We start from the raw sequence: 12,629 nt of genomic DNA on the forward strand, positions 1-12,629 counted from the left end.
TTTAAAATAAATCAAACAGGGAAGAATTGTCTGATCACTAAAGCTCTAAAGTAAAAATAACTGAAAAATAACACCATAAAGCCAATATTCCAAAAAAACCAAAAAACACAAATGAGGAAAACTAACATGCACTGAAATGTTTGCATTAGCATTTATTATATTTGGTATTTTCAACATACAAGAATTATATTCAGCGTATATTAATGTGATATGTGGCAGCGCCTCATTCAACTGTTTACTATGCAAATAAACATTAATTCAAATGTGTGAGAAATTGCATAAAAAAGAGACTGGGTGAGCCAGAGATCTAGTGTCTGTGTGATCAGAGGATTATTATAAAACAAACAACGTTAATGTATGTGGACTTAAAGGCTGCTCATTCATGACTGACAGTGTGTTACGGATCAGGACTGAAACGCTGGATCGTACCTTCCTCTTCGGATGTTTCTGGATCCGCAGTGAGGGAGAAACAACAAAAAAAAGACAGGGGACAAGTGAAGTAGAAAGACAAGTTAGAGCGCCAAGTTTTCTGCTTATATCAGAGTCAATGTGTGAGTAAACATACAGCAAACCCAAGGCCTTAAAAGCAAAGCAGTAAACAACAATCGTCGCCTTAAAGTTCAGGGTTTTTGGCTGCATTCATGCATAAATGTGTTTGCTGCTTCATCGCACAAGCTTTTTCCCCACTGGAAACAGAAGTTAGTATTGTTTGTACACGGCTCACTCCCCCACACCAAAGTCCGTGGAGAAAATCAATGATTTTGCATCGCAGCACACATGAGTTATTGATCCACTGCTGCCTCCATCAGTAAATTTAAATGTGTTCTTTTGTGTTTATTCAGTGTTAAAAATCTGTCCTTCAGATTCACCTCAGTGACACAAGCTTATCAAATAAGACAGCAGTCGATCAACAGCTGTACAACAATCAGTTTCCAGCTGAAAAATCCTGTCTAACAATTAAATAAAGCAGTAAACATATTCTTAAGATATCATGCAATAAAGCCAGCTTAGATTTTATCAGGTGGGCCTTTTGTTAAATGGCTAAAATCTATTTTTATTTGCATACCTGATAACACTCATGTTTTGTGTCCTGGGCTGGATCCACACAGGAGGTGGACACACGGCTGAACTATAACTTTAAACTTAAATTGCCAGGCTCTTGTCAGGCAGATCAGATGATGCTATCATACCAGCTGCAGTCAAAAGATCCAGGCAAAGAGTCATTTTTGTTTGTTTGCATGCTTCAGGCATGCCACAGCAAAGCCAACATGAAGCCAAAACAGCCTTGTTGAGTGTGGGAAAAAGATAAGAAAAGCAACCAGAAGTCAAATCCAGCGATTGACAGCTGGTATCATCCAATAGGAGCCTGGTTTCAGGTCATGGCTTTGTGTTTCCTGATGCAAAACGTCAACATGGCGCTGGTCAAACTGTAGAACTGGAGGTCAGATTGTCATGGGTGATGTCTGTGACCACTTGGTGAGAACGCAAACGTCTGCAAATATCGACCCAGATATTTTCCTGGAACTTTTTCTACAAGCAAGAGTGTTCTGCTTCCTGCATGCACCGGACCTGACCCAGACAACCTCCTGCTGCAAATGTTGGGACCACAACTTCCAAACATTTATGTCTGAAAATGACTCCAGATTATCATACCCGCGATGGAACGTTCCAAAAGCAGAACCTTATACCATGTCACAATCTACTTTTTACCACGAGGACCTACATTACCCACAATGCCACTTCACCCCTGACTGAGATTTAGAATTGTTACACTAATAATAATAATTATAATTTATAGAGTGATTTTAAAGATCCTCAAAGACACTTCATAGTTAAAATCACAAGATTAGCACCACCTGGTACAGACCTAACTGACACAGTGAATCAAGTAAATACATAAATACTGTCTATTAGCTGTGTGTGTGTAGATAGAATGATACCTATCTAAATGACAATAGCTAACATTTCTAACAAAAAACAAACAAAGAAGGGCACCACTCATATCATGCCATTTCTGAAATTTCATTCAGAAACGAAGCAGCCAGAAGAAACAGTGAAGGTTTAATGATCATGCTTTCCTCCGCCAACCAAACCTCCACCTGTGAAAATCATTCAAAACGAGCAAGAAATCCATACACGTGGGTGAGTTTAAGGATCAGCCAAGCAGAGCAGCGCTCAGCAGCGAGCCGCAGGCATGTGTGTGTGTGTGTGTGTTAGCCGACAGAGGAACACAGCAGGCGCACACAGACGGAGGCACGACGCAGCTCTTACTTAAATCCCCAGCCTGTTCCCCCCAGGATGATGGCTGCCACCAGAATTGCACCAGCAACCGAACCTATTATGATATTGGTGCCACTGGGACCTGTGGGAGTGAGGAGGACAGACAAACAGCATATCATATTAAGTATATAAGTATTTTTTAATGAGTGTATTAGAATAAATCTACAAAATACATTCGCTGCACACACTGTAAAATATGATATATATATGGGTTTGTTTTTTTTTGTTGCATTTTTTCCCCAGTTACTTCTATCTAGAGGTCGGCTAATGTGGGTTTTTCTATGGCTGAAGCTGATATTGAGCTTTAGAAATGCTGGGATGCCAATATTTTTGGTGAATATGTTCAATTCTTTCCTCCATCTGATAAGGAAATGATCCACAAAATTGCTTAACTTGAACACTTATGGTCTCTCTCTCCAGCCTGATTGTGATTGCACTGCTAAAAAATAGTGAAGAAATTAAAGTTGAAATACATGAAATCAATATATAATCCAAAAACAGAAAGATTTAGAGACTCGGCAGCATTTATTAAGTTTCTGAGAACAAAATGTAACTTATATAAATAGGTAATAAAGTAATAATTATAATACGCCGACAACGATTATTAAAAAAGGTAAACTTCCATTATTGTGAAAAGATTCACAAACAGCTCCAGCTCAGTGTTTCATACATATTCCAGGGTATGTATAGAAAATATCATATCAATACTTTTTATTATAAGACCATTTTTTCTCTGCAGGTTGCCTATAATCCTTCTTTCCTTTTACAAAGAGTAAAACAGTGACAGTACTGTGGTCATCTGACCAGTGGTGGAGAAGTAAGAGAAGTAAGAGAAAGAGTGTGGTTTCTTACCTTTGTGCTTTTCTGGACCGTCTGGTGCGGTTGGGATGGGGATTGGGTCAAAGACGCTACAGTCTTTCCCGGTGAAGTCTGGATCACAGATACACTTCATCTCATTACTGCATGTCTGAGACACAGAGAGGAGAAACTGAATTGAAATGTACGACCACCAAGCTGAACGGCAGTGGAGGTTACATATAAAACAACAACATCTGGAGAGGGGACAGCGGGGTCAGACTCACCCCGTGGTGAGAGCAGATACGGGAGGACGATGAACCCGGGCAGGTGCTGAGGTTGAACGTGTTCACGGCGCTGCAGCGGCGCTCCGTGCACATCATGTTTGGCCCACATGGCGTCCCGTCCTCCACGTAGCCAAGGTCTAAACCATCATCCAGTACAGCATGGCCTCCCCTGCCACATAAAATAATTATTTCGCGCTCTTTTCCATTTGCTTTTAAATTGACTTCTACATCCAACAAATGAACCATTATCTCTTTGCTCAATTTATTCACAGGATGGCAAATATTCCCCTCCTTCTGTTTTCCCAGAAATACTCTCATAAAAAGTCTACTTGAAAACTGAAGTGGTTTTTCAAAATATTGTGCAGCATGAAACAGGGGGGAAAAAACACTTCTACGGGATAAAGTGTCAAATATTTAATGTGACCTACCCTTCCACCTAAAAATCACTCAACCCTGGCTCTCTTAAACCTGGAGTGGAGCACTAATTAATGCAATTAATACAAAGACAAAAGCGTCCCAAACATGATTGAAAAACTCTGTGGCTTCCCAAGGAGTGACCTTCTTTGACCTTTTGCTTTTGGGCCTTGTACATGTACTGTAGGTGAGTGCAGCTGCAGTGAATACAACCTGTGCCCCCTAGTGCACAACCTGAGTAACTGCAGCAGAGTCCACACAGCTCACCACACACACTGATTTAGTACATTTTAAATTTGGCAAATTTTCCTAAGCACTGTTTACATATAATTTTCCTCTGTTGTTTAGTTGGACGTTTGTTTGTATTTTAAGTTTATATTTTAAATATATAACTGAATATCGTTCCCTCTTCCTTGCTGATGACCAGAACAAAAACACAAGATCCTCAAAAGGATGTGGTAAACACTGCCTCACCTGCAGTCCAGGTATCTGTTCTGATGGTGGATAGTCAGACTCGTGAGCTTCCCGATCAGCTCGCCAAACCTGGGCTTCTCTGTCAGATTAGTGCACAGCAGCAGACCACACAGAACGTCTCTGAAGGAGGCAGGTGAGAGGAGATACAGCCATGAAGAGATAATAAAGTCATAAAGTCATGATACAAAGATGGACTTCATTATAGTAATTCAAATAAATAAAAAATGAATACAGAACAAAATCATGAGAAAACCTGAAACAAAATGTAAAAAATGAAAACACGACAACACATCGAGCAGCACTGAGCGCATACTTCACGTAACAGATGTTACACATGTGAAGATAATGTGTAAATATAAAAGATACTCTCATAAAAAAGATGGAATGAACTCACACATAATAAGTGTAAATATTGAAATGCATGTAACGGTTGTAAAGCAAGTGCAGCAAATGAGGAGGATTGGCATAATACAACATAAAAAGTGATATAAAAGTACAGTAAATGTAACATTAAATGTTTGCCATCATTTATCAAAGAAGAGGTTTACAGGCATTTGCATTTCAGATTTCACACTGAACAGGTCACATTCATTTTAAAGTCTGGCTGTAATAGGCTGCTCTCAGCTGATTTAAGGTGAGGTGTGTATCTTTTTTCCCGACATTAAAGGCTGTGTGCACAGATGAGGCGGCTGTTTCCAAATCACTCTCATCAACTTTGCCTCAAACATGACATAATAAGTTCACAAAACTGCCATAAGGTGTTTATAGCTCATTAGAGCTGAAACGATGAATCGATCATTAATCGATTACTAAATTAATCGACAACTATTGTGATAATCGATGAATCGGTTTGTAGCTCTTTTCATGATTAAAACAAGATTTACGATTGTTTAAGCTTCTTAAATGTGAATGTTTTCTTAATTAGTTTGCTCTGGATAACAAAGAAATCATTAAAAGTGAATGATTTTGGTTTGTGGACAAAACAAGACGTTTGAGAACATCATCATTTGAGGTTTGACAAACACCGATCAACATTTTTTTAAGGATTTCTGATATTTTATGGACCAAACGATTAATCAAAAAAGCAATCGACAGATTAATCGATTATGAAAATAATCGTTAGTTGCAGCTCTATAGCTGATACTCTTTACTCACTGCTTGTTGCACGGCATCCATCCCTGACCGGAGGAGTCCGGGCCACAGTTTCCTTTCTCTGTGCCCTCAGAGTTCAGCTTCTCATAGCAGAACCTGTCCGCCGAGTCTGAGACGAGAGAAGAACAGACTCGCTCAGTTCACTCACTGCAACCTGTGGCTTTGTGCTCTAATCCTGACAGAGGAAGTCTAAAAGGTTTAGTAGTTAGAATATTTCACTCTGCAAATTCAAATAAATCAATAAAACACAAAATTATAAAACCGTGAGGAGGTGGAAAAACATGTTTTTTCCACAGTTTGACAGTTTAACCCCTTCTTGTCTCCGCCCGCCCCTGCACTGCCACTGTATACACACAAACGCTCACTCATTCAGGTCTGACAGAGCCAGTTATCAGGTGAAGGACACAGCGTATAAATAATGTTACATCATCTCTGTTCATGAAGATGAAAAATCACCAAAACCTTTAAGTACCAACTTATGTTTTTGTGACTTTAAACCCCTGTAAATCTCAATGGTTTCTCCTTAGGTGTTCTTGAGATATCATGTTCCAAACAACAGGATGGACAGTTTCAGTTTAAAGCCTCAGCATGTCAGTGTAACAGTGAGAAATTAAACTCAGTATCTAATGCAAACCTACTGTAGCCCCACAGAGTCCTGCACTGGCTGTCTCTGGTCTTACAGCGACCTCCATAACAACGACCCTGAGGAGGAAAGAGGAGAGGGAGTCAAGAAGACATGATGATGAGAAGACGTGTTCTTTAAGGTGAACAAAAGGAGACAAACGTGACTGTACCTGGCCAACATCGCACGTGTAGCCGTCCAGTTTGTGGACATTATGAGGACACTGAAAGAAGCAGAGGGTCACAGTTGCTTTTTCATGTTTACAGGTGTCTAACAGATGAGTTTGGGGAGCTTCTTCTACCTGACTGGAGTCTCCTGTGCAGGTCTCAGGGATGTCACAGTCATTAACGGTTTCTCGGCACGTCACGCCTCTCAGCTCGTACTGTCACGTGATCACAGCAAAAGAATGTTCATTTCCTTTTTATTTTTTTTAATCATATTCTAATTAGACTTTTTAATCTATACAGTATTCACAACAACAAAACAATACCCTACAATTCTAACCACAAACCATAAATACAATATACATCTAACTATAGACAGACAGCTCAATTCCTCTTGAATTTGGTTTCATTCTTTTTCTCCAGAGCAACAATTCTGGAGGTAATCCAGTTCCATGGATAGTTTTCTATCAGACCAAACTTTCTGCATTTGACTGCATTCAGAAGGTGCATGAAATATTGAGTTCTACATATAAGATACAGTGTATATAGGATGCTCTGTATCTTGTGCAGTAGGTAAGTAAGTTTATTTCTATAGCACATTTTAAAACTACCTCACTTGAGACAAGTGCTGCCAACTATACAAACACAAACAAAGGCAAAATAACAGAATATAAGTAAGAAGACAAGAGAAGACATCATTCAGAACAGATAAGGCAAAACATTGGAATGGAAAGTTTCATGATGATGATGATGAAGACATTTAAAGGAGTCATTAAACTTAAATTAAAATGTTACCTTACAGTCCCTGCAGCAGAGGCCGTTACTGCACATGGCATTGTGGGTAAGTGTACACTTTTTACAGCAGTTGGCTCCACTGCGAGCACAATCCTACAAGACGGGGAGGGTTTATAATTCATAAGATATTATAATAGGAACATATATGATATTATTATATAATAAAAGTGTGTTTCACTATGACCTTACAGATGACTGTGAGGTCAGCACTGATTACAGTACGTTTCAGTACCTGTCACACTTTATAAAATTTGAACTATACTTTCAATCTGGTAAAAAAGTATAGTAATAATTTTGTAATAGGCAGTAAAATCATGGTAATACATGGTAATTACGATCTGCAGAATAACGGTCAACAGTCAGAATAATGGTCATAGTGTTGTAATGATGAGATAATTATTATAGTAATACAATGTTGACGTAATATCCAGGTGAAAATAACCTGAGTCCACAATACGTTCAAATAAAATGTCTGATAATCGCAATATTATAAAGTTAATATTTCGATTTTTATTACCATGGTGTCACTTTGGTAATAAGATGGTACCATGATATGATGTACTTTTATGTTATTATTTCTATACTATTACCTTGGTGTTACTGTGCTGTGAGTTACCAAATCTCATCTTAAACAATCATTAGGATGTGGATAAAAAAATGATCATAACTAATAATTATCAACATAAATTAATAACATCTGTGGGCATAAAGCAGTCAAACATATCACATATAAGAGATGAAATATTCATAGCAATTGTGTGTTATGTCTCATATGTACCTGCTCTTAAATTCTCATGTTTCATCATTAGTCATTAGTTTTTTAATTTACTCACCACTAGTGATCCACAGTCACACTCCTCTCCCAGCTCAACATATCCATTACCACACTCTGGTGGGTCAAAGAGCTGCGGACAAAACAGGTTAAAGTTATAGAAAGAAGCTTATAATGTAAACATAACATGCAAACAATGCAGCACTTTAAATATACTAAACTATGGCTTCCTTTTACTTATTTCTTACCTTACAGTATGTTCAAAAAGGAATGTTTTACCAATGCAGAATAGGTTTTACTGGTGAATTTTCATTAATCATTTATCAGACAAAATGAAAAATAAAAACAAATAATCAGCAATGAGGAATGGAAAAAGCACTCACAATAATTAATTTCCATGATAATAATTGTAGTGAAGGGCCACAACATGGTAAACATATAGACCGAGTCACTGTCTCACCTTGCTGGGCTTGTTGAAGAGGCAGCTGCCTCCTCCCTGCTGGAGGAAGCGCAGGTACTCGTCGATACTGCAGCGAGAAAACTTCCGAGGCAGGTAGTAACTGAGGGAGAAACAGCAACAGCAGCAAAACACAGTTCACTGACTGAAATATGACCACATCTATGGTCAGTGAGTGAGTGAGTGAGTGAGTGAGTGAGTGAATACCCTGTATCCTCCATGATGCAGCCCAGCCAGGGATCTGGACACCTGCAGTCTCCTGGACACACGGGCAAAGACACATACACAGGTTTTAACAGGTGATGAGGTAATGCTGACAGCGCCCTCACCACTGGAGGGCGCTCTCAGTACAGTACTGGTGGCAATGTTCAACTTAATCAACACATTCTCAGATGTAGAAAATTGTTATAATGACAGGTTTGCAGTTGATGGTTGTTGGTGAAGCTGTTTCACATATATAAAAAAAACAAAACAAGTATTTTATTTAACATGAAACATCTATGAGTGTGTTCTGTTTATTAGATTAGGCGTTTATGATGAGTTTACTTGAGTCCAACTCTGTACTGAGCCAGACTTTGTATTTGACAGCGCATATTCATAATAACTATTTCAAAAAAATAGGCCAGAGTATTATTAAACTGTAACAGCAATATAAATTAGACTTTGTAGGACCTGCACGACAAGAAAGACATAAAAGAACAACAAGACAACAATCAACAACTATGACAAAAAGCAAATCTTTGTCCTTTTCAGCCATTAAAGAGCGATAATTCCATGATAACCTTTTAGGATAATGCAAATAAAGTGATGAAATAAAGCAATCTGAGAGAGAATGACTCTTCTACAATCCCTCTCCTAGCACTATGGCAGGCTTTGAACAGTTTCAGGTGCTCTTAAATAAGAGTCTAAAAGAGAGTTGGACAAGAAATGCAATACAAAACGTGTCAGTATCAGCAGAGAGTTTCAGAAATGTACAGACTGAGTCATTTATCCAGGCAGAAAAAAACTACATTTGGTTATTTTAATAATTTCAAATGAAACTCAACAAATACAGATTTTTCCACCAACCTTGCCCACTGCAGCTTTAAATGCAGATTAGTTACCTGCAGCTGGTCGCTCCTTATTCCTCAGCATGCCGATGTTCTGACCAAGACTCTGACACAATGTGATGGCCATGGGACCCACACTGCCAAACTGAAGATGTGTTTTAAAAAACAAAACAAGTTAAAGGTAGATTACGCAGCATTTTCCTACAAAACAAAGTATAGATTAAACCAAAAGTAACCCCTGTCAATCATCCTTAGAAGTATGTGGTGGTAGTGTTATGCCGTGTTGCCATTATGGTATGGTTCCGTTTGGTACAGTACAGTTTGGAAAGGTAAATCCCTAAGTCAGGCTTGGATTTGGACTGAGAACATCACTTTTACTTCTGCCTGATGGATGCGTTGGGACGACTCTTTTTTTCCCCTGCTCACTTTGAGGCCGCTTGTCTCAACAAGACGTCAGATTTTCTATTAAAAGAGACTGCAGGTGATGAAGAAATACAGATCGCAAGGAAGTTACGTTCTTCTGTTACCCAATCAGCTGAGGGAGCAGGTCTAGCTCCACCGAAACTGTACCGTTCCATTTTACTCTGGTACCCCAAGGGAAGGGTGCCAAAATTGGAACGGTTTGGGGCGATTATTCTGGTACTCTTCCTAATGGAGACTCAAAAAAATATGGACCATACCAAACCAAACTCCTCCACTCGGTGGAAACACGGCCATATATGCAGAGACATTGCCGTCTGTTGTTATGTTTACAAACATTTACAGGATGTTTCTGGACGGCAATGTTTGGCCAGTATGTTTAAATGTGTGCAGTGTGCAGCTTTGAATCATAATGAACCACCACTGCAGCAAACTGTGTCTGGGTCTGAGCTGGTGTGACCAATCTAATCTGCTTACATGCCCATCCATGAAAAGCCATTCCAGGCATAGTGCCACTGTGTGCACATGTGGCCTGTGAGGCCCAGGTGTTTGTTAGTCTATTATCTGAGCTACAGGTAGCGAGCAAGGGGAGGAGGGGCCAACATGCACATGTCCAGCCTTTAATGAAAACTAGAAGCAGAAGAACGTGGTTTTAAAAGTTTTTTTGGGGGGAAAAACATGGTGTTTTGTCACCAGTCTCTCAGATCCAAACAACTAAGGTCTCACCTCATTAATGCCTCCCCCCCTGCTGAGTGAGCAGATGCCCCCGATGAAGGCGGCCTCACTGCGGCTGCTCATGAATGTCCTCCCACTATAGGAAAGACGGGCAGAGTCTTAGATTAAACAGCAGCAGGAGGAGGAGGAGGAGGTGAAGATGAAGGATGGAATGGAGAATAAGAGGGAGAGGTAATAAAAGAATGAAGGAGGAGGAAGAGGAGGGAAGGTGAAGGTGAAAGACAAGGAGAAAGCAGACAAGGTGAAGGTACAAAGGAACGCACGAGAAGAGGTGCACAGCGTCGCAGCGCTCCTTGATGCTCTCCTTCCTGTACTTCATGAAGTCTCGCAGGGTGAGCAGGGCATCGTCGCCGACAGAGATTCTGTTTTCAGACGACCAGGTTTCCATGGAGACCAGGACGATGCGAGTGTTGAGCTGCTCCTTGTAGATCTGGACACATCAAAGGGGGTTGCAAACATGAATTATACAGCAGGCACAGACGGGTGGGACCAAAACAACATCAGGGGTTTCATCTGTTTGGTTTCAAAATAAAAATGAATGAGAGACAAACAGATGTGTGTGAGTTTGATGATGGTTAGAAAACACTGATAATGACAGGGAAATCTGCTTCCTCTTCACACTACATTACTTCCCTATTTACTTCCTTCTGTACTTTCTTGCTTATTATCTTGCCTCATTACTTCCTTATCTACACACTCCCTCCTTAAACCTTTACTTTCTTAATTACTTCCTTATTACATCATTTTCTCTCCCCATTGCGTTCTTTTTTCCTTATTTACTTATTTTTGTCCTTAGCATCTGTTATTTCTTCTTAACTTCACTCTTACTTCCTGATTCACTTCCTACTTCCGATACAGATTTCCATACTGTTAATCCTTCCAAAATACTTCCCTCATTAGTTCCTTATTTGCTCCCTTCCTTTCCTTGCTTTTCCATCTTGCTTTTAGCTCCTTATTCCATTCCCCACTTCTTCCTTACAATATTGTTTCACATTATGTTCCTCTTTTCCCTTCTAAACTTCCTTTCTTTCTTATGATGTCTCTGTGGGGTTAACTCATGAGGACAATAGTTGAAAGTGCCTTAATTGGATATATTTACAGGAAGAATTGATGCAAACCACCAAAAACATTAAACTTGTTCAGTCTTTGATTATATTGTAGTGAAATCTACATATATACATGTTAATTCAGACTTTTCAAGCCAGTTTAAATTAGAGGCAAAAACAGTGTCATTCACATGAAACAATAAGATTAAACATTTTAAATGTCACAGAGACAAGGATAAATACATTTGTCAGGAAGGAATTTTCACACACACACACACACACGCACACACACACACACACGTTAAGCCATACAAGTAAAACAACAACAAAAAAAGAGAAGAGCAAAGAAATCTGAGCTCAACAGACTCTACAACATATTCCCAATGAAAGGTTGCTATGGTTACAAAAAAGGTGATGATAGCAAGAGGAAACCCCACAACCACGGCTGTGTCCAAATTTACCCACTTATTCCCTGATGAGTGGGTAAAAGAGTGGAAAATAATTAGCATTTATGAAAAACCCACATTCATGCACTACTCAAGTCACATTAGTGGTCATGTAAACAAATGCTTGTAATAATCTAACAATAATAATAATAATAATAATATTATTATTAAAATGTGAAGAACTTTATGAGGCATATATTAATTGTTTCTTTTAATCAAGAGTTTTTAAGATACAGTGAATCTATATATCTATAAATTGCATGAACGTCTGCCTGTCAGTGTGTCGCTCCGTCTGTTATCATTATGTGATTGATTTCAAACTTGACAGGTGTCTTGCTAAGGGCACGAGCAAGTGAGGTGGCAAGTTTGACGTTGTTTGGATAAGTAATGCAAAAGATGTCATTAAATATATCAGTAAAAGAAGCACACATTGGCTTTCACCGCTCCACTGTAGCCACGCCCCCCTCTCACTCACACAGCACTGTGGGCTGCAAGTGACCTCAACAATAAAGACTCCCTTGAATGCAGCATGCCTGCAGGTATGCAGTGGCTATTCCAAACTGTGTAAAACATGATGTGACGTAAACTGACATTCAGAATAGCCCAGCCTACTTTGGACAGTCTTTAGACGTCGAATAAACAACAATTCTGACTGCAAGGTCCCGAATTTAAGGACGTTTCAGAGTCCCACACATGCAAAGCACAACAAGTGGCAGACAGA

General features: G+C 39.3%; 1 protein-coding gene across 2 annotated transcripts in view; it reads right to left on the bottom strand.

Annotated features, from left to right (window-relative positions):
- Positions 1 to 12,629, bottom strand: part of adam11 (ADAM metallopeptidase domain 11) — a 33,792-nt gene that overhangs the window by 1,944 nt on the left and 19,219 nt on the right. The window contains exons 11-26 of one of the 2 annotated variants that reach the window (XM_044013458.1): positions 10,680 to 10,846; positions 10,408 to 10,492; positions 9,316 to 9,406; positions 8,420 to 8,471; positions 8,216 to 8,315; positions 7,817 to 7,888; positions 6,984 to 7,076; positions 6,326 to 6,406; positions 6,197 to 6,247; positions 6,041 to 6,104; positions 5,406 to 5,511; positions 4,251 to 4,370; positions 3,363 to 3,531; positions 3,133 to 3,247; positions 2,272 to 2,362; positions 430 to 447 (exon numbers count right to left, since the gene is read on the bottom strand). In XM_044013458.1, coding sequence (XP_043869393.1) covers positions 430 to 447; positions 2,272 to 2,362; positions 3,133 to 3,247; positions 3,363 to 3,531; positions 4,251 to 4,370; positions 5,406 to 5,511; positions 6,041 to 6,104; positions 6,197 to 6,247; positions 6,326 to 6,406; positions 6,984 to 7,076; positions 7,817 to 7,888; positions 8,216 to 8,315; positions 8,420 to 8,471; positions 9,316 to 9,406; positions 10,408 to 10,492; positions 10,680 to 10,846 — 1,475 coding nt within the window. Of the gene's footprint in view, positions 1 to 127; positions 448 to 2,271; positions 2,363 to 3,132; positions 3,248 to 3,362; positions 3,532 to 4,250; positions 4,371 to 5,405; positions 5,512 to 6,040; positions 6,105 to 6,196; positions 6,248 to 6,325; positions 6,407 to 6,983; positions 7,077 to 7,816; positions 7,889 to 8,215; positions 8,316 to 8,419; positions 8,472 to 9,315; positions 9,407 to 10,407; positions 10,493 to 10,679; positions 10,847 to 12,629 lie in introns of those variants that run through there. The other variant, XM_044013457.1, reaches the window with a different exon arrangement.

Source organism: Solea senegalensis, linkage group LG18 (assembly GCF_019176455.1).
Source record: "Solea senegalensis isolate Sse05_10M linkage group LG18, IFAPA_SoseM_1, whole genome shotgun sequence".
Lineage (NCBI taxonomy): Eukaryota > Metazoa > Chordata > Actinopteri > Pleuronectiformes > Soleidae > Solea > Solea senegalensis.